This window comes from Chelon labrosus (genome assembly GCF_963514085.1).
Source record: "Chelon labrosus genome assembly, chromosome: 14".
Lineage (NCBI taxonomy): Eukaryota > Metazoa > Chordata > Actinopteri > Mugiliformes > Mugilidae > Chelon > Chelon labrosus.
Genome location: NC_140347.1, coordinates 11,924,467 through 11,947,194, shown reverse-complemented (window position 1 = coordinate 11,947,194; position 22,728 = coordinate 11,924,467). Strand labels below are relative to the sequence as shown.

Genomic DNA, 22,728 nt, shown 5'->3' with positions numbered 1-22,728 from the left:
ATAGTATTGTATAGACAGTTGTTCAAGTCACATGCCAAACATTTAATGTTTTAGATGTTCTTCTTTTTAAATAAATACAGGACCACCTTCATTGAATGTAATGAGCCGTACCTCCAGTCAGTAATTGGAAATTTGCCACTCTGCTAGGGTGCCATGATTTACGATACTTTTATTATACTGTGGCATAATTTTCCCCAGCATAACCGTCTTCTTTATTGTTCTTTACTCATAGCATTTGTACTTAGACATGACAAAGACCAAGAAGTAACATACCATGGAAATATAATTTATTACGCTTTGTGTTTTTACCAGTTGCAGGGCAGCTGTACAGACAGGGATAAATACACAAAAGTATAAAATCCTGCAGAATCACAGGCCAGTCTGGGAATAACTGACACTGCAGAGCTCTGTATATATAATGCACATTAAATGTAGTAAGTCCCACCACCAAGAAAACAAAGAAAAGCAGGAAAAACTCAGTGAAGCAGACAGATGGGTCTGAAGCTTGCTTGAAGTTTCTTACATTCAGATAATGTTGAGCTGCTGTTATTGTTGCTAGTGAGCCAACACTACACTTCCCTTTCACTTGACAGTTTGCTTTTCCTTTATCTTGAGTGCCTCATATCACTACAAATACAATCAAACGTGACGTGTAGAGAACAGAAATGGCACCCCAATAAAACAAAAGTCCATAAATCAGAACACAACATGTAAACGGAAAGTCTCTTACACGGAAAGACTTCTGCACTCCCATAGCATCTCCCACAGGATATACCAGGAAGCTCAGTGCGAAGCCTTTCCCCCCAAATTACTAAAATAGAACATAAAGAACAGATTGTCTCTTGTGGATCGTAAAGCTGCACGTTCAACTTCTACCCTCATGCCCTTACATTCTCACACCACGTTATGCTTTATTCATTCCAGGTATCTCTCACTGCGCTTGCAACGCATGGAAATGTCATGATTTTCGTTTTTATTTATTTTCGCCCTTTAACCTGCCTCATCCAAACGTACTTTACTGCGTGTTGGGATTTACAAGGTCGCCTTGTTACAACACGCTGAGAACATACTTGGCTGATACTGTCAAGAGGATATGTTTAACTGTCAGTGACCGAAAAGGCTTTGTTATTAGAGAAAAGACAGCTGAAGCCTCTCCATAAAAACGTGGTGTATCTTTTTGCTGCATTTTGCTCTGTACTGTTTTGACAGCGACCTCTGGCAGTGTGGAGATTTATACTCTTGACTATTCACCATGTGCGATGAGGAGACTTACCAAACTTACCAGTCCATAAACTGAATGTTTCTGAACTGAAGAGGTGCACTACTCACAACATCCCCGTGATGAATTGTCATTAAATACTTGAAAGAATGTGTTTATCTTCGCCACTAAAGCAAGAGACTGATGAAGGCGCTCCAGGCCTCGTGAAGACGTGTGGGGAGCCATCCAGTTTCAGTGCAACAGGCTTGCTGAGTGATGAGCAGCGGTTCGAGGACGATGGGTGGGGTGGACTGAATGGGCCACCTTCCAAAAACATGCAAGTTGGGTAATTCAAAAATTTCCGTAGGGGTGCATGTCAGCATGAACAGTTGTCTTTCCTTTTTTTTGATCCGATCACTCACATGTTAACACCAGGTCTGAACAGGGATCTATTCAGACCTCACCTCTCACTGAGTGCCAGCTGGGACATTCTCCAGCCCCCTCTGCAGGGCAAGCCGTTATAGATGGCATGACAACCTTTTACCAATCCCCCCAACCCCCGGTCAGGAGTTTAAAAATGCCCGCATTTTTTCAGCTAGACACTGCATGTCCAAATCCAGCTGTCTAAGTTATGCATGACATGGTGGATAAACTGAAAGAAAGATCGAAGGTATGTCTCAGAACATAAATGCAATACTAAATTATTTCCAAAGTCTCGCTTTGCCAGCAAATCAGTGACACATGCAAAAAAAGATTTCAAAAAAAGATAATTATGTAATTAGTATAACGTATAATTAACTTTAATTTGTATTTTATAATACACATATGATTATCATTGTGCCGTTCACTGACATCCCGGTTCCCTGCTGATGTATTGCAGCTCCTGTGAATCCCGTATGAGCCACAAGAGGCTGCAATTTGGTCAAAAATGAGACGGCTGAGAGACGATCACATGTCATTTTGTTGCTGCATGCCTGAGCCTTCACAAGACTCATCATTAAAAGAAAATTTAAATAAATAAATAGATAAAAAATGCAGAGTTATGTTGTTAGAGTATATATTTCCATTATATCCGGACATGTAACCTTTAAGCATCTCTTTTTACTCTTATCAGGCCTTGCACCGCTCACCCCAAAGGAGCTCAGCTTAGCAGCACTTATAAATAAACCTTTAAGGGCTCTTGATAATAATCCTGTACTTTCCGTGTACTTTCTCTCCTGTGGTACAATTAAACGGTCCCCTGGTGTCCTTGTGGGATGATGCACATAACGACGATTTCCTGTGTTGTTCATAGAGTTTGAAAAGGTATAATGAGACCACTATGGAGCCTGCTCACAAGGGCTTATAAATAAGATAAAATCAAAATTATTTAAAAACGTATTATTAGTATTTAATTGTTACATTTCTTTTTTTTACTTGTACAATAGTTCGCAAGTCTTAAGACAGATTTATAAATTAAAAATAGTGCATGTTTGATAAAATGAGGGCCACATTTGCATGTGTATACGTAGTAAAAATGTAGGTTATGCAAATAAAATGACCCCACCGAGGTTGTAACTCGTCCCGGGCCAAAAGGCAGAAAGCGGGGACATAAATATGTGAGGGGACTCCTTTGTTCGACGTTTAGTCACCTCCGTGGCCCCTGGAAAACCATTAAACGAGGAGGACTTCTCCCAGGAGCTCGGCATTCCTCGGATTCCTCCGGTCTGATGTCAGAGCGCAGGGGACGGCTCTGCGGAGGCATCGAGACCCGGAGCTGCGTTCAGGGTCTCTGCCAAGGCTGCGACCTCTGAGGCCTGATGGAGAGGGGGGAAATTTGATTTGAGGAAATGGTTGTTTTTTGTTTTTTTTTCCCTTCTTCTCTTCTTCTCACCTTCTCTTCATCAAATGGCAGGGAAACAATGTTCATATTTTATACACATCCGTTCTCCTTCTCATCACCTTGAAGCCTTTTTTGACTGGTTATGTATCAAACACAACCAGCAGTGATGGACGACAGTTTACATCAGTCCCAGAAGTAATACCACAATGTAAAAGCTCTAATTCACTATTAAAAATTCATACTACCTCTGCTAATAAAAGCGATATCACATTTAAAGCGGCACTTTTAGTGTTGCAGCAGATTTTAATTTTGTATATTAGACTAATTTCAATATGTTATATGTGATATATTGAATGTATAGTATTGTTGTCAATATAGAGTACCGTGAGCAATGAAATCTATGAAAGAGACGATTTTATTTACATATTCTACATAATCCTACATAAACACTATGAATTAAAAATTACTATTATGCATTACTAATGAGATAGATAGATAGATAGATAGATAGATAGATAGATAGATACTTTATTAATCCCAAATTATAAGAAAATATATATATTTTTGCAACAATGTACAGACAATCAGCATACTATGCATAATCTATAAAGACAGAGAAATATATTTATATAAAATTTACAAAATACAGTTATTGATAGTTAATGAACTCACACTAACCAAACGCTGCCATGTGCAAAGTTTCATTTATCACACACAGATGATGCGTTACATTTACATATATTTTATATATCGCGTATTTGTATGTATTTTTATGTATTTTTATGTATATATCCTTCTTTTTTAAATAAAATATTAATATCTGCAATGTTTCACTTAAAGCTCCCAAAATAATGTAGACGAAGTGAGAAAAACAAAGTGGCGTAAGGTGACATTTTATTTGTACTTCACGTCTTTTCTTTAATAAAGATTAAAAAACAGCAAAAACAAAAAAAAACAAACAAAAAAAAACATTTATTATTATTTTATTTGTAAATAATCTCTTAAATTTGAAGATCTCAACCCGTGACTCCACCTCCATGCGGGACGCACAACGTAAAACCTCGCTATTCCGACACTCTCCGCAGCCTTTGAACGCGGCGTGTGCTCCTCTCCCCGCCTGCCCTGAACGCCTCCATTGGACAAGAGGGACCACTACTATAAACAGTCCCAGCGAGAGAAAGACCACGTCGTTTAGTTGTCCCAAGTTGGAGAACTCCTGTGTAGCGTTTGGACGTTTTGTTTTTTCGCGTTTCTTAAAAAAACAAACAAACAAACAAACTAACAAACACAAACTGTGTTTGGTGTTGGTGGTGGGGGTGGTCCACGCAGTTTCTCTGTAGGACTTTGCATGCGACTGTTTTTTTTTTTCTTTCTTCTTCTTCTGTAAAGTTTGCGCAGTCTTGGTGCAATAAGACACCATCGAGATCTTTTTTTTTCGCTGTCCGGGCTGGATGTTAAAAGTCATTTGAGTAACTTTTACGTGAGGATTATCTGTCTGGTGTGAGGTTCAACGACGTCGAGGAAAGAAGAGTTTTCTTCATCTGGGAGCAGAAATCGGCATGTAGCGCAGGATCCAGGGTGAGTTGCCTTGAGAGAGGGAGAAAATATAAACCTCTCGAGGGGGAAATATGTGGTTGTTGAAGTGTATTGGAATAAAGGAACACTTTTTATTTATTTATTTTATTTTTATTTTAAAGTGTTTAATGAGCAGCAGCTGAGATGTAGGCCAAATGGCTTGGCCACGTAGGGCGCAGAGGGGATCCCAAATACTCCCATGCCAGGGCCCCCCCCCCCCCCCCCCCCCCCCCCTTCCTCTGTATCTGCACTTTTCAGATAAACATTAAAAATCACAACCTTCAAGTCCTCCTCTCCGTCTGTTAACGTGTTCAGCTGTTCGGAAAACAGGAGATAATGGTTGGTAAACCACCTCTTATCAGGTCAGCCTGTAAGATCCCCCCCAGAGTTAATGAAGTAATCATGAAATTACATTAGTTCTCTTGGCTAGGGAGGCATAATGGAGGCCTCTGTTAGATCCAGTTTGGGAGTGGACACCTGGGTCATGTGGCTCCTCCTCGGGTCTACAAAATTTTTACAGTCCACGCGGGTGAAATGGGTTAAAGCTTGGGTTGCGTGTTGTGTTTGTGCACGCGTGTCCCTCTTGCTCTGCAACCTGGCGCTGATGACATGATCACTTTGTTACTGAAGTGTTGTCCTCCTCCTCCCTCCTCCCCCTGCTCCTCCTCCCTCCTCCCTCCTCCCTCCTCCTCCTCACGCCTTTCCTGTGCACTGTGCGTACATGTTTGTGTAAAAAGATGTGTTTGGACACGCACCTCGGACCATTACTGTAAGAAGAGGGAAGGCAAATATAGCATAGCTGCAGGAGGCGTAGGCTGCACACACACACACACACACACACACACACACACACACACACACACACCACACACACACATCTGGCTGTCTTTACAAGCTCAAAGGCATGCTGTGTAAATTATATGGTGCTACAACAAGTGGCTTGGGAGTACACAGCAGTTTTAAAAACGCTGGTGGAGGGTTTAAAGGGCCCAAAAAAAAAGTCAGATTCTTCACCGTCCGCGCTCCTCGTCGCCTCATGCTCGGGCCCGCTTTGGAGGGAGCGCGGGGTGTCGAGTGTCACTTTGTCAAAGTTGCTAAAATGCGAACGCGTATGGTGAGCCTGCACGTTAAAAAAAAAAAAAACACAAAACAAAACAACAAAAAAAAAGGAAAAGTGGCTATTGTTTGTGTAGCCGGTGGCCATTCTAGTCTAAAGGCCATCCTGATTGCTATGTGGTGCAAACGTACCTGTAATTTTGGTCAAGCCCTCATTCTGTAAGCACAGGAAAGGGAAAGAAAGAGAGAGAAAAATAGGCAGCAGCAGCAGCAGTCATTGTTGTTATTGTTGCAGCAGTTTGACCAGAGTGGGAGAAATGGACAGAATTCCTCCAAACTGGGCTCGTGGTTTCCTTGTTATTCCGCACAGAAGCGCGAGTGGAGGGGGGGGAAGGAGGCCGTGACCTCTTTTCCTCTGTGGGCTCGTCTGCCAGTTTTCTCTAGCTTGTCATCTATAAAACGTCAGCGTCATCTGATTGTTTTGGCGGTTGTCGGAATAATGAAGGACAAATACGTTTACGGATTTGTTTTGCTTTCACGTCTGGCTAAACACTGATTCGGACTCTTTCTTATCTTGTCTTGTGGTAACGTTCGTTTCATCTGAACCGTTTCACGATAAAAATGTGAGCTCGCTGTCGGCATGGGGACGGATATAGTCCTGATGTCATCCATTTTTTTGTCTCTCACTTTTATTTACAAAAAAAAATACTTTTCTGGTTTGTTAACTTGAATAAAAATACAATCCCAGCTGATCACGCTGAGGTTTGAGGGGAAATAAGCCTGACTTTAACAGACGGTTTTTAAACAGCAGACCCTAGCGCCATAGCCGAGGGGCAGCGACGCGGACCGCAAGAGCTGTGATTGGTCCGCCCGGTAGTAGCGTGTTTCCGCTTTAGTATTTCCGGCTGCTTCTCCATCTCCGCACTTTTCGAATTGATTGTTTTGGACCAGTGAAGACGGAGCACATCGAGGAGAGGTTAACCGAGGAGGTTCGGAGATGCAAACGTTTGTACGACTCGTCTTTCCGGCAAAGTTTCGGCGAAAGTTTCCGTCGCTGTGGTTGCAGCGGGAGTGCGTAGGCTTCAATGTCCCGCAGTACTTTAAATGAGCCTTAAGTGTGTGACTGGGGACTGAGGAGATGCTTTCAGCAATACATTTATGTACATGTGTGTAAAGGTCGTGACACACCATGCTTTAGCCATTGGTGTCTTTGGCCGTAGTGTTTGTAGAGTGTCCTGCACCATCTTCATCTAATCTGAACTTCCAAATACTCGTCTGTTTGATGAATGAATAAACTGTAGACCAGCTGATCAGCGTGATTCAAGAGAAGCCAGCCCTCTAAGACGGTTTGTAGCTCTTCTTATCTTCCCACCTCGTCCTTTGTCTTTGGCATTGCTGCCACCTGCTAGCACGGAGAGTTATTTCCACCAATGCAGGTGCAGAAACTTGCTAGCTGTAGTCTTTGTGGTGTGTTCAGGTACAAAGGTTTGGTCCAGGCGTTATGAGGCCTCTGTTGCCGGCAGTTCTTTAATGTCGGTTTGGTTTGTCCGTACCGTAACGGCTCATTGGTGAAGGACTATGGGAATTCAACCAACGCAAGAGGCTACAGAGACGTTAAACATAGGTCGATCATTGCTTGGACTGGAAGAGGAATGACAACAGCAGGGTTCAGTAAAATACAAAAGGAAGAAGCACTAACAAAAGAGAAACCTCACTTCAAAGACTTTTTTGCTCTGTGGCAGGAGTAAAGCTAAAAGACCACATATTTTTTAGGCTGGTGCCGACAGCCACGACAGGTCGACATGCGTCTCCGAAAGCTTCTCGCGAACGCGAACGCGTCACCGCGCTGGAGCCTCAAGTGCCGTGCTCTCCGGCAGCTCGGCTGACAACAACAGCAGAGAGCGTGCCGCGACCTGTCCCAACTCTCCCACACTCCGCCAGGTGTTTCATGCCAGTTGTCAATCGCCCACTAGCCCCGCCCTTCCCCCCTCCTCCTCCTCCTCCTCCACAGCAGGTCAGACATCCATATCCCTCTGATCGGCCCAGAAGTCAGAGCATGTGACTTCTCCCATGATGTGGGGACGGATACTTTATGGGGACCTTTGTGAGCATGTGAACATCAAGCGGAGCACTTTTCCATTAGGTGTTTAAAATGTGTGACTTCCCTTGCAGCCATTAGGGGTATTAGATACAGCCGGATGTAAACAGGAGGAAAACCAAAGCGCTGCTGCTTTCATGGGCCTGTAAACCGGGGCTCTGTTGACGTCCCTGTTAGCGCCGGAGGCCTCAGCTGTGAGAAAACACTGAGTGGCTTTTTGGTGATTGTGTGTGTGTGTGTGTGTGTGTGTGTGTGGAGTTGTATTTGTATGTTTGGTGGTGCGACTATGATTTGGTTCCCAGGAGGGAGGGAGGAAGGGGGGGGTATGGAAAATGTGAGGATCAGACGACTGATAGTCCCGTGTCTCTGTTGTTGAGGTGGAGAAGCCGCCGCTATCAGTCTCTCTCGCCCGTCTGTGTTTACCTTCCCCTCCGTCCTCCCCCGACTCCTGACCAACTGTACCAACATGATAAGAGCCGTCGTGAGTCAGTGTCTCATCTCCTGCTCTGTTCTCCACGTCGTCCCCCTGCTTATCTCCAAGCCTTTATGTTCTCAGGTGCTGGGAGCCGCCATTGTTTCGTTACAGTCCCATCAATCCCCCGCCCCCGATTTCACTACGGCAGGATGAGTCGGCAGAGCTGCGTCATTGGAAAATCGGTTATCTGGCCAGTGTAACGTATCCCCCCCCTTTGATCCTCCAGCTCTTCATGTTCCAGCGACAGTGTTTGGATGCCTGTGCCAGCCTGAAACACTGGGCATGCCCTCTCTGTTACTGAGAACATCATCACAGTTGAGAAAATGCAATTGGGAGATTTTTTTATTTGGTGGCGGTGGAGAGAGACAGGAAGCAGATGGGTGGTTTTGTCTGTTGGGCCATTTGTCATCGCACACTTTCTAGCCCTTATAGTCCTATCTCTATGCTGACGATAGGACTTTGCGATACACACACTGCAGGAGCGAACCTAGTGTTTGTTTCAAGACTTTAACGCCAGGCTGAAGTGATAGCAGATAGAGGCGGAGACGGGCAGACGAGGCTCCGTCGCCGTCTGGATGTCACCTCCGTGCGAAAACACTCCGCTCCCTGTGCTTGTCGCCGTCCTTGCGTTCCCGTATAAGTGTAGAGAAAGTGCTGTGCTTGTGTGTATGTGGTTCTGTGTGTGTCTTTGTCTCGGAGACGGAGCAGGAAAGTGAGAAAGCAGATGCGCTTGTTAGAAACACGCTGTCTGGTCGCCTGGCTCCGCCATCTGTTTGCAGCTGCTAATGTTTGTGTGCGACAGACAGTGTGCGCAGGATGTGGAGTGTCACATACTTTGCTTTGGCATGCGACAGAAAGTGCGCGTGTGATTTATGCAGTTGCAGAGTGGAGTGTGGTGTTCCAGTACGCTCATCCCCTTTTAAAATTTCCTTTTTCCTTTAACTGTAAAAGCACAACCACACACACACACACAGTCCTCCGGGTCAGACACAAACACATATGGCTGGAGTGTCAGATAACAAAGAGGTTCTCTGCTCTGCTCCGCTCCACTGTCCCTTTACAGCAGGCGCTCATGTGACTTCACTTCCAAGTTGCACTCCAAAAATGTTACTGTCCAGTAAACTGTACAGCAGTGTTCAAACTTTTGTTTCCGCACAGAAAATGGTTCAAGTCTGATCCGGGGTCTGAATGTATGCAGGAACGCATATGGGCTTCAGATTTGTGTTTCCCCAAAAACATCTCCGCTGCTGAAGTCAGCAGGGCACGAGGGGATCAAAGTCTTGAGAAGATTTTGGGAATAATAGACCAAATCTGGCTGAAATAGTATCGTTGGATTCCTTTGTTTTAGCCCGGCTGGATGTAACAGATGGCTGGATTACTGGTAGTAGTAGTAGTAGTAGTGGTAGTAGTAGTAGTGGCAAAAGTTCCTATATAAAAGTAATACAGGTCAAATTAGGGGTCTATGGGGTGACTGCTGACTGTCTGGAAGGACTAGCACTGAAACAGTTGGTTGATTTAAAGGGGAACTACTGTTTTTTTACAACCTGGACCTTATTTCTGGCATAAAATACGATCATTTACTCACCCATATAACTTTGGTCTCATTTGGAGTCGTTTGGACGATATTTAGATCTGCGTATATCTTTATAGTGGGAGTGACTGGGGCACCGAAACGCAGCCTCTAAATAACACATTATCTAGCGGACTATTATCCAGCGGACTCACCGGATTGGTCCGCTTGGTAGTAGCATGCTTCCACTTTAGTATTTCCGGCTGATTCTCCATCTCCGCAATTTTCTAATTGATTGTTGTGGATCAATAAAGAGAATAAAGAAACACATTGAGGAAAGGTTAAAGGGGAACTACTGTTTTTTACAACCTGGACCTTATTTCTGGCATAAAATACGATCGTTTACTCACCCATATAACTTTGGTGTTATTTGGTGTCGTTGGGAAGATATTTAGATTGGCGTATATTCATATAGTGGGAGTCACTGGGGCACTGAAACGCAGCCTCTGAGGAACAGCTGGCCAAAGAACAACAAACCACTGCATGTCCGCGAATCGATAACAGGTAACTCCGGACTCAACAGGGAATAGCACTAGCGTATCATAACAAAATATTGGTGAAATGAACGAGTTTCGTGGCAGATAATGTTTTATTTAGAAGCTGTGTTTCGGTGCCCCAGTCACTCCCACTATATGGATGTGGAAAGTTATATGGGTGAGTAAAAGATCGTATTTTATGCCAGAAATAAGGTCCAGGTTGTTAAAAAAAACAAAAAAACAAAACAGTAATTCCCCTTTAACCCTTCCATATGTGAAAATTAAGATTTTGTTGATTAAGTAAAAAAAAAAAAAGAAAACATGTGCAGACAACAGGCCAACATTAATTGATTCGTTTAGCACTGTGTTGTGTATTTATTTGTTTGCATCCTGAGCACATAGCGTCCTACTATTTGATCCCAGTCTGGTTTAGGTTCTCGGACCTAATTGTAAAAAGAGTATGCTGGGGGAAGCGCAGCTACGAGCTGTGAAGCACTTAACCTGTTTGTTTTGCTACAGCGCTCATGTGTAACAGGAGAGGAGTGTGTTGGAGGTTGGGGGGGGTCTGGTGCAGCGTTCAGACAGAGACGAGCAACGGAGATCAGATTGATTGAGTTACTCATGCTACACTTGCTGCCTCGGCTCTCGGGCGGCCTGCGTCTAATGGTCTTAGCAGTAGGTGACAAAGTGCTGTTTTGTTCCCGCTATTGTGTGCAGCAAAGCGAGCAGAGGGGCTGCCCCGAAACCAGAGCGGAGAGGGAGCGCGCACACGAGCAGCTGATGCATTAGCTCACAACTCGTCTTTGTGTTAAGTGCGTTTTAGGCATTTGTCCCTGCAGATGCACCTTTTTTTTTGTTGTTCTGTTGTTTTTTCGCTGCTGCGTAATGCCACCTGGCTGTGGTGTTTGTCACAGCACGTCTTGGTCCGATTCTCAGGTGGCCCCTGCGAGAGGAATCCGCACCTGAAAGGGGAGAAACTGGCAGCAAAACGTCGCACCCCGAGGGGGGAAACCTGTGTCAACATAGTCTTTTTAGCTCATTTAATATCCTCCTTTTGTCAGCTGTCAACACGTAGCCTTAACTGGCTGTTTGCTTAACCCCACCTGCCGTAGTTGCTCCAGTACACCTGTCAAGCTTTTTGTTCCAGAAAGGCACATTACCCAGTTTACAATGATGTGACGTCTGAGGGATCCCACTCAAAGTTTTGGTAGAAACTTTCTGACACGGGGAGACAAAAAAAAAGGCTTCTGAGCCAGCATGAGGTTAGCTCTTTGGTCTGGTTATAGTTTGGCAAAGTACAAATGAATATGTAGAAGAAGGAACTTGGTTCACTAGCACTGACTGTATATAAAGCTGGACGAACCCTTCGTGACATCAATCGTAGGATATAACAGAATAGCGGTTCAGGAGCTGGTGTGGGCGGCTCTGGCTGTAGCCATCTTGCCAGTGCCTAACTCCCGGCGCATTCAAGGATGGGCTAAGAGGTGTAGTGTGTCACGCCCTTAATTGTGGATAACTTTAAGCCGCGACGTAATTTAAATGATTGATCGTCCGTATCGTTGTCATGAATGGGGAAATTAATTGTGCGCAAACTAATCCCACAATCCCACCCAGATGGTTGTGTCTTGGAAGTAAAGCTCGCCTTCTACAGGAGTTGCTACGCTGGAGAGCCTTTGCTAGCCAAATTGCAACCTCGGTTGGGAAAGGTAAACACGATGCTCTCGTGTTTTAGAATTTGGGAAGACGCCGCCTTGCAAACAGTTCTCATTATACTTGCTATGCACTCTTTAGCGTGCAAGCCGTCTGTTGGAGGTATGTTTGAGGGCTCACTTAGCATGACGGACAAGCTGACGGTCAGATGCACCCCTCGCACTTTTGGCTCCATGAAACAAAGACGACAATGGCCAACTGCGCCAGTTTTCCAGACATTGACACACAAAGCAACGGCTACCGTCACTGTGGCTACGTCTGTCTTTTATATACGGTGCACGGTTCTCACTTGCTTCGCTGATGCACATCTCTTCGTTTCAGCAAACGCATCTTGGATCACTTTGCGAACTGAAACACATTGAGCAATCAGCCGTCATTTGTTTGTCGCGGTGACATTTTGCGATGTACGAGCACAGAAATGCGCGATAAAGATGTAATCTTGTGTGTTTGCTTGTCTAAGGGCGTACTGTGGATCACAGGCCTCGTGACCAAGTGCTCCTGCGTGAACTTTTCTCATAACTGATGGAAAAGAAAATTAGGAAAAAACAGCAACTTCCCACAATGCATTTGAAACCCCCCCCACTATATATACTCATGTGGTAATGCGGTTTAAGCACACACACACACACACACATACAGAGAAGCTTTTTGCCGCTCACCATATCAGTTTGGCGGGATAAAGAGAAGAAAAAAAAAAAACACAACAAAAGCCGGGAATGGTTTCATATATATATTTAGACAAAGCTCACTACTCTGGAAAAGAAAAACAACTTCTTCCCTCAGCTTTCTCTCTCGTTTTCCCCCCGTGCCACAAAATTACAACGTGCAAATTCATAAACGTATATGCTGTTTTTGCACGCTGGAAATAAACACGACGGTCGGGAGGGAATGTCGCTGCAGCGCTGGAGCAGCTCCGAAGCATTCTCTTTTTTTTTCGCCCATCAAGGAGTGGGTTCGATCCCAAACTATTGTCTGTCTGTCTGTCTGGCTTTACTCAACCACACACTCCCAAACCATGCCACTGATTACTAGTTTAGAGTTGCACCAACTGCTGTCTGGTCCTTTGGCTAACCTCTCAAGAACCTGGTGGGCGTGTGATCCAGTGTGTGCGCTTGCGGTGTGCCCTGTTCGTGCACGCCTGTGTTTGTACACTACACAGTGAAAGTACGCATCTTTATTCCCGTCCTTGTGTGTTTATCTGTGTACTTGTTGACGGGGATCTTGCGTTTCTTGAGGCGTTGTCGGGGGAGGGGCAGGATTTACCGTCAACCTGCGCTGTCACTTCCCTTAAGCCCGAGTAGGAGGGGGGAGGGTCAGAGGTGTCGCAGGCCGAGGCCGAGGCCGCGTATACCAAAGCCGTTTTTACTCATACACCATTGTAGCCCAATTATTCGCTTACTGTGGCTTTTTGGCTCCGCGTGTATGTGTTGGCATGAAGGGCCAATGAGTCGGATGATGCCTCATTACATAGCGCTGCCTCAGATGGACTCACGAGTAAGGAATGCGTTAGGGCTCCCGGAGAGGCTCGGCCGTTACAAAAGACGAGCGCCGCTCACTTTGCAGCAAACAACACGGCTGTGCAGCTTCTTGCCCTCTTTCATTGAAGGCCGCCTCCCTCCCTTGTGTCTTCACTCACCCTCGTCACACACACACACACACACTTGCGCGCACACACACACTCTTTCCTTGTGGTGCATACTTGTGTCAGGTGTGCTCTGTTTTTCCAGTCAGTGCAGAGAGGAATCTGGGCCAGGGTCCAAGCTGACTATCAGCAGCACATTGCTAGAGCCCGGGACAAGAAGCAGCACATCCTCTCCATCTTTACTCCTCCTCCCTCTCGCTTTCTGCTCCTCCTATTCCTCCCCCTCCGCCCCTCCTCCTCTCTAGAGCATTGTCGTGTTGTGTTTTGATCGTTTACCTTTCTCCATCCATTTTTAATACATTTTTTCATCTTATTTTTTCATCCATACTTTCCTTTGCTATCCGTTATAGTTATTTTTTTAAAACATTTTTTCAGTTTTTCTTTCCTCGTCTGGGAAATACAGTATCTAGGCTTTAGGGTTAGTCGAGCCGACAGAACAATGCTACACACTAGACGCCACCCTTAACATAAAACAGCCTTTAGCTATTGATATGAATTCCCATTGAAATTACCAACAGGTGGGAAGCTGGCTCGGTCTAAAACTCATTCAGCATGCTACAGGTGCAGATGTAATGTTCTACCTGTTTGTGTGTCATGCCCAACTTCAAAGGTCGCTCCTCATTACAGACATGAAAGCAACACGAAGAACTGATGACTAACCCAGAGATCTGTTCAAAGTGTTTCCCAAAGTCTCAACCTTAAAGGGGAACTACTGTTTTTTACAACCTGAACCTTATTTCTGGCATAAAATACGATCGTTTACTCACCCGTATAACTTTTGTGTAATTTGTATTCCTTCGGGAGATAATTAGATCCGCATATATCCATATAGTGGCAGTGAATGGGGCACCGAAACGCAGCCTCTAAATAACGCATTATCTGCCGCGAAACTCGTTCATTTGTTATGAAAAGCTAGTGCTATTCCCCGTTGAGTCCGGAGTTACCTATGCTGCTATGGTTCGTCCACAACCTCAGAATCGGAAAAATATTCAGCCATGTTGTAAAAAACTAGCAGTAGCAAATTACAGGTAAACAAGTCAACCGTTGGGGTGCGTGCGGCGGTCAGAGACGACATCATACAAGTCAGAAGCTAACTCCGGACTCAATGGGGAATAGCACTAGCACTTGTATCATAAGAAAATATTGGTGAAATTAACGAGTTTCGTGGCAGATAATGCGTTATTTAGAGGCTGTGTTTCGGTGCCCCAGTCACTCCCACTATATGGATATACGCTGATCTAAATATCTCCTTAAGGAATACAAATTACACAAAAGTTATATGGGTGAGTAAACGATCATATTTTATGCCAGAAATAAGGTCCAGGTTGTAAAAAAACAGTAGTTCCCCTTTAAAACCTGTGCGTTCCCTTGTGTTTCAGTAAATTACTTTCACGAGCTTCTCACTAACGACACCAATTCTGATTTTCTGTTTTGCGACAGTAGTGTGTAGTAGTAGTGTGTGGACGCGCATGTGCCACCGCCGCATGTGTGTGATCTTGACACACTGCTTGCACTGTACGCCACAATCAATGTCTGGCACTGTGCTGCTGTGGAGCTGAGGGAGAGGGAGAGGGAGAGGGAGAGAGGGGAGATAAAAAACGGAGAGGAAAGGCCTCCCACACAGGCAGATATGAGAATTAGAAGCTCCATTAGTTCCTCAGAGCCAGCTGCCGGGTTCAGATGGATGTCTGCGCTTGGCTGTTTGATGTCCGTTCAGCCGTAGCCTTACATCTCTGCCTCTGTTTCCCGTCGCTGGGCCTCATGGGGCTGGAGAGAGCGCAGCTGCCCAGGCTATAGGATAAAACTATCTGTTGCTGTATCGGTCCTGCCTCTGCTAACAGTGCTGCCTCTGTTTCTGCTTGTTTATGTTAGGTAGGTAGGGTGATAATACGGGAAAACGTGGTGCGGGAGGGTTTGATGGGAAGAATGTTTACTGATTATAGCGCCGTGTAGTTTTTGCATTCTTGCGGTCCTGGATGTTATTGAGTAATCCTCCTGTTTTTGTGTCTCTCTCACAGCACCCGTTCACACTCCTCATCGTTATCCTCCTCCACTCCGGACAACTTTGGGAATGGGCCAGCGCCTTGCCAGGGTGCATCTCTCCACCCGGTGGTGTGGCTGGCGTCGCGCGAGAGTGAGGAGGGCAGCAGCAGCAGTAGCAGCCAGGTCGTAGAGCCTGCCCACCCCTCTCACCGCTCGCTTGCTCTCAAGTGACTTTTGACCTTTTGACTCAGCCGTGACCCCGCCTTGACCTCCGGGCCAGCCATGCCCTTCCGGCTGAAACTGCGGCGCACGCGGCGCTACAACGTCCTGAGCAAGAACTACTTTGTGACGAGGATCCGCCTGCTGGACAGCAACGTGATTGAATGCACGCTGTCTGTGGAGAGTACGGGACAGGAATGTCTGGAGGCGGTGGCCCAAAGGCTGGAGCTTCGGGAGGTGAGTCTATTATTATATGATGCTGGTATTGGATTATATGTTGAGTAATATTTGGCTTTTCAGAAAATATATGCCGTGACTAAAGTTAAAGGGGAAGTACTGTTTTTTACAACCTGGACCTTATTTCTGGCATAAAATACGATCGTTTACTCACCCATATAACTTTTGTGTAATTTGTAGTCAGTTGGGAGATATTTAGATCCGCGTATATCCATATAGTGGGAGTGAATGGGGCACCGAAACACATCCTCTAAATAACGCATTATCTGCCGCGAAACTCGTTCATTTCACCAATATTTTGTTATCGTACGCTAGTGATATTCCCCGTTGAGTTCAGAGTTACCTGTTATCATCATCCGGGGTCTGTAGACAAATTGACCTACAGACCGGATGATGTCTTCTGACCTGGATGATGTCATCTCTGAGCGTCGTGTGCACCCGCAAAGGTCGGCTTGTTTACCTGTAGTTTGCCACTGCTAGTTTTTTGCAACATGGCTGAATGTTTTTCCGATTCTGAGGTTGTGGTCGAACCATAGCAGTAGCAAATTACAGGTAAACAAGACGACCGTCGCGGGTGCGTGCGGTACTCAGAGATGACCTCATCCAGGTCAGAGGTTAGTAGGTCAATCTACAGACCCCGGATGATGATAACAGGTAACTCTGGACTCAACAGGGAATAGCACTAGCGTATCATAACAAAATATTGGTGAAATGAACGAGTTTCGCGGCAGATAATGCGTTATTTAGGTGCCCCATTCACTCCCATTATATGGATATACGTGGATCTAAATATCTCCCGATAGACTACAAATTACACCAAAGTTATATGGGTGAGTAAACAATCGTATTTCATGCCAGAAATAAGGTCCAGGTTGTAAAAAAACAGTAGTTCCCCTTTAAAGCTTATTTCTGGGGGCCATGGTGGATCACTGTATCTTGGTTGCAGGCAAACATCATGATTTATCAGCCACGTTCAGGATGTAATTATTGGTTAGATAGACATTTGTTTGACGCCGTGTTTGCTTGTGTGATTGCCACGCGTCTCTCCCCACGCCCTGTGTGTGTCTCCTTGCCCTCCTCTGCCTCCCTCCTGCGGGGTTCTTGTTTATCTCTAACGAAGCGTGGCTACCTCTGTCCCCTTTTCACTGCAGAAGAAAGAGATTCTCCTCGTCCTCGTGTCCCACTTCATTCGTCCTGTCCATTAATCGCCTTCTGCTCCCCCATCTTTCTTAAAGTCTTGTGTTTACTTGACCACTCTTCAAGATTTAACCACCGCCACCCTCTCAGCTCTGTCCTTGTAACTTTAAACACAAACTGGATGCATTCCATGAGGTTTATTGTTCTTAAGTTGAAATGTGTGTGAAAGTTTGTTAAAAGATCACAGGAACAATGTGTGTGTGTGTGTGTGTGTTTGGGTGAAGACTGATTGCGTTTGTGTGTCTGCATCTGTTAAAGCTGCTGACAGTGCGAGAGCAAAGGGGCGGTGTAGTGCATACTCGCATAGTGTTGTGGTATTTGCCAGGTGTCAGCGATATCATAAATATGGTGGTGTGACACCTCGGCATTAGCGCCTGTCTGCCCAGTGAATGCACACCGCCTCAGACTGTGTGTGTGTGTGTGTGTTGTTGTTTTCATGTTTAGTGCTGCGTTTGAGGCCCCGTTCACACTCGGTGTTAACATGCGTCCCGTTTAATCGGAATGCAACTGGCCAGCTTTAAGTATGTGTGTTCACACCTGGCATTAAAATGCGTCTCTGCATGTGTCTTGAGCTGCCAACTTGAGATTCAATTGCAGTTTTGCTCTTTGTGTGCAAATAAACAGCAGCTGTCTTTATTGGATCTCTATCTGTGGATCAGAATCACATGTGCTTTAAAAGACTTTAAGAGGTTCCCTCTGCTAATGAACAAACAAAAGCTTTTTGAATGGCTGCGGCAAGAAGACGTCCATTGTTCTGAGGTTCTGTCAGTGTGCAGACCACATCCACATGTGGCTTGAATGATTCAGTCTCTAAATGCTTCCTACATGTGTGTGTTCACCCTTGTCCTTTAATCAGATCACTCAGGACGCATGTTAACACCAGGTCTGAAGAGGGCCTGAGAGATTTTGTGTACAGTAAGCATGCACCGATCAGGCATAACATTATCACCACTTTTGTAATATTGTGTAGGTCTCCCTTGTGCCTCCAAAACAGTTGTGACTCATCAGAGAATGGACATGGGCCTTCTGAGGGTGTCCTGTGGCCTTGTTAGTGGGGGCCTTTGGGTGTTATGGGTTAAGGGGAGGGGCCTCTGTGGATCATCCCACAGATACTTAATCAGTTTGGGATCTAGTGAATTTGGAGGCCAGGTCAACACCATGTGCTGTTTTTCATGTTTTTTGAGTTGTCCCTAAAGCGTTTTTGTGTGTGTGCCTGTGTCAGGCTGCATCCTGATGGGGATGGCTGCTGCCATTAAGTCATTGCTACGGGGTGGGGGCATCTGGTCTGGTCTAGGTGGGTGCTATATGTCTAAGTAACATCCACATGAATGAATACCAGGTCCAAAAGTTTCCCAGCAGAACATTGAATTGTCACAAGATGGTCAATGTTATTTACTTCTCCTGTGAGTGGTTTTAATGTTGTGGCTGATTGGTGTATGTATGTGTGTGTTGTGTTGCAGTAGGTTTATAACTTCATTCCAAATCACGTAGACATGTGTGTCCTTTCCTTTTTGTGATACCAGTAGGTCATAAACACACAGAAAAGCCAATAAAAAATGTTTTTTCTAAATTACATGGTTGAATCCAGTCTGGGAGCTAAAACTGTAAAAAAAAAAAAAAAAAAAAAAAGAGGTTAGTTAAACGTGGTGATTCAGGGTAGGAGTCAGTTTCATGAAAACTGTTTACGCGCAGATCAAAAAATGGCGGTAGTGTCACGTTTCACTCACAAGTTGCAGAGTCTCTCCAACGGGTCTCTCGCGAGCTCATGCTCAGGTTGTGTGGTGTTTGTTTTGACTAGCGAAACATGTCAAAATTAATGTGGCAGGAAATTATCTCATCACGGCACGTCGACATCTGCCCCAGATCTTGTAAAAGCAGGGCAAAATAATTTCTGACCTTGTCTTCTACTCTTTTTAAATTAACCCCAGAGACCTGGGTTATTCTTTCTTTAATTACAGTTTTACTTGTATATTTAAATGAATTGCAGTTTGAATGTGGATCTCTTGATAAAACAACAGGCTGGAGACGTGTTTTCATTTTGATTTAATGAGATAGGTCCTGAGCACCGTACTGACCTCCCATGCCTCTCTCCTCTGTCTCTAGACACATTACTTCGGGCTATGGTTCCAAGGGAAGACCCAGGCCCCGGCCCATCGCTGGGTCGAACTCGAGAAACCCCTGAAGAAGCAGCTGGACAAGTTTGGCAACGAGCCGATGCTCTTCTTCGGAGTCATGTTTTATGTCCCCAATGTTTCCCGGCTAGAGCAAGAAGCCACCAGGTAAAGAGCAGTGCTTTACAAAGTAAAATGTCTGATGCACTCATATTGTAAAACTTTGGTTCTACCTTCTTGTTCATCGAAAATAGTAATTTCCTTGTGCTTCTATACATGTGTCAACTATTAAAACTCAATGTGGAGTTGGGAGCCTATATGTCCTAACTTGAGAGGACATATAAGACATTTTGTCCCTTTTTCTTGTGTGACTTGCGGTACCATAAGCACAGAGAGGCATAAGACTAAACAACAAAGTAAAATTTTGCTGTCTGTGATTTAATCTACCAGAAAAGTAATGTCTATGATTGTTTGCAGTGGTACGTGTTACTGCATACTGATTTCATTGAAGAAAAATAGTTTAGTGTTGTAGTCGAGACGTGTTGTCACTAAATTGATATTATTTTCATGCCTGGAGGGTCAGTGTAAAGCTACAGTCAGCTGTAGGTTAGCTTAGCTTAGCTTAGTTAGCAACAACTCAGAAAACAGCTAGCCCAACTTTGTCGAAAGGTGAAATTGTACTTGTGCGCTTGCCAGTCTTGCTCGTTCTGTAAAAACACCACTCAAGCACTAGATCAGCGCGGTGTCTTTTTTGCCAGTTGGGTTACAGTAATTTTGTTTCCACTTCCTGCTTCACTTCCAACAATGGCGACGGAAACTTTTGCCAAAGACGAGTCACACAAATGTTTTTGTCTCTGAACCTCCTCAGTTAAAGGGGAACTACTGTTGTTTACAACCTGGACCTTATTTCTGGCATAAAATACGATCGTTTACTCACCCAATTAACTTTGGTGTCATTTGGTGTCGTTCAGAAGATATTTAGATCAGCGTATATCCATATAGCGGGAGTGACTGGGGCACCGAAACGCAGCCTCTAAATAACAAAACGAAATTCGTTCATTTCACCAATATTTTGTTATGATACGCTAGTGCTATTCCCCGTTGAGGCCGGAGTTACCTGTTATCTATTCGCGGACGTGCAGCGGTTTGTTGTTCTTTGGCCAGCTGTTCCTTAGAGGCTGCGTTTCGGTGCCCCAGTCACTCCCACTATATGGATATACGCAGATCTAAATATCTTCCGAACGACACCAAGTAACACCAAAGTTATATGGGTGAGTAAAAGGTTGTAAAAAACGGTAGTTCCCCTTTAACCTTTCCTCGATGTGTTCCATCTTTATTGATCCAAAACAATCAATTCGCAAGTGTGTGGTTACATTTTTGGGGAGGTGCACGTCAGGCTGCGGGGTCTGCGTAAGGCCGTCAAATTGACGGAGAACCCTAAACCACCTGTAACATGTCTGAAGCTAGTTTCAATAAATAACGTACAATATAAACGTCACAGATAAAGCGACGAATCCCTTGTTTTAATGTGTACGGCTTGTCACAGACAGACATTGACATCATCAGCCGTCCTTTACCCATACAACAATGGTGTGCACGTATAAGTCTGAGTGTGTGAATGAGCCCGTTAGGTAGCTGTGAAGAGTGCACTCAGGGGTCAGTGTATAGTGGACAGTCTCAGATTCCTTCACACACAGTCACACAGACTGACACTCTGCAGGTCTGCCTCACACTGGGCTGGTGAATTTGTGACTTCAGCCTGGCTGGATGTGGGAAAGGTCGATTGCAGGTCACGGCTTGACGCTCCGCTTTAAGGTTTCTCTGTGTGTGTGTGTGTGTGTCAGTGCGTTAACTGTTTACGCTGTCGAATTTCCTCAGTATTTTTGAGGAGCAGGACGAGGCACGAATGCATGTGCTCATTGTGTGCTTGTGAAAGACCTGTGTGTGTGATAGGAGGGAGACCAGAGTTTGTGTGTGTCTGTAGGTTTAAAGCCAGGATCTGCTCTGGTAAAGGGATGGTATTCCAGGAATCCCCTGCGGGCTTTTATGGTGTGTGTGTGTGTGTGTGTGTGTATGGGGGTTATGGGGTTGAGGGGGTTATGATGGGGGGCTTAGGGGCAATTTAGGAAACAATGGTCGTCCCTTTTTCCTCAAGCCACCCTCTCATTTTCTTACAATCCCCATACATGGTGTCACCCTTAGTCCTTTTTTTTTTTTTTTTTTTAAATCAAGAGCAGATCTCCAACTCTTTGGCGTCGTGCTCTTTTTCTCTGTGTCACTTCATCTTCCTTTTCTCTCCCTCTTTCTCTTCTTCTGATAGTCTGTCAGGAATGTTGGCACAGCCGTCCAGCGTAGGAGGCGGACCACACATTCCTCCCAGCAGAAGGGGTAAAGGGGGCTGGGGGGTTAGGGTGGGGGGGATGTCTGGTTTACAAAACATATGCACACACTCACTCGCACACTCCCCCAAGAATCCTCTCAGAAGCCAGCTGCAGCCCTGTCAGAAGACTTGGTTATAATACACCGCATTGTGAGAAAACACACGCTCCCTGAGGCAAGCCCTTCTTCTGAAAGCCCCGTCCTTTCTTTTCTGCCAGTTGAAAGTGATCGCCGCAACTTTTTTTTAAAATAAGCTCAAAACCTTTTTTATTTTTATTTTCCTTAATCCGAGCGTATCTTTAATCTGAGAGCTCCATCGGTCATTATGCGAGTGAACGCCGTTACGCCGACCGGCCCTCTTTTTTTTTTTTTTTTTTTTTTAAATATACAAGTTAAGAAGATGGATTTGGATGAGATCCAGTCGAGCGGATCCATGTCGTTTTTCTTCTGTACACCTGGTCTTACGGAGAGGGGGTGGGGGGGAGGGGCATGATTCACACAGAGAGGATGACAGACGGAAAGAGGAAGATGAGTGGGGCCAGAGAAAGTAAAAGTTTGGCAGCAGGGCTCTTTGGCTTTGTTTTTTTTTTTTTACCTTGTTATTCATGTGGTTTGAGCTTGCTGCCCGCACGTGTTCTCGCTTTGACTTATACATATTTATGCGTCTGAACATAAAAGTCTGTTTAGGCTTATGTTTGTGGAAACGCAGCGAGACAGACATGATCTGGTTTTTGGGACGCTGACGTTTTATTTACGTCTTTACTGCACAACGACGTCTGGACACAAACTTTTGTACTTTTTCTGCCTTCAGCCGTAACTCGTCGTGAGCTGGTGGTTACGACGTGGAAAGTTGCGTACGCAAAACACTCGATGTTCAAATGTTGATGAGAGGGCTGCTGCTAGGCAACTGACTCCATCGTGAAGCCACGGAAGCTAACAGTGAGCTAACGACCGGGTCTCTGGTTATGTAGGAAATGTGA

At 45.0% G+C, this 22,728-nt stretch overlaps 1 protein-coding gene across 1 annotated transcript in view; it reads left to right on the top strand.

Annotated features, from left to right (window-relative positions):
• The first annotated feature begins 4,110 nt into the window (after positions 1 to 4,110).
• The window catches only part of LOC311498999 (tyrosine-protein phosphatase non-receptor type 14-like), a 42,539-nt gene continuing 23,921 nt past the window's right edge, over positions 4,111 to 22,728 (top strand). Inside the window, exons 1-3 of the mRNA XM_084559804.1 lie at positions 4,111 to 4,598; positions 15,641 to 16,061; positions 19,362 to 19,537. Coding sequence (XP_084415930.1) covers positions 15,888 to 16,061; positions 19,362 to 19,537 — 350 coding nt within the window. The 5' untranslated portion in view covers positions 4,111 to 4,598; positions 15,641 to 15,887. The remainder of the gene's footprint in view (positions 4,599 to 15,640; positions 16,062 to 19,361; positions 19,538 to 22,728) is intronic.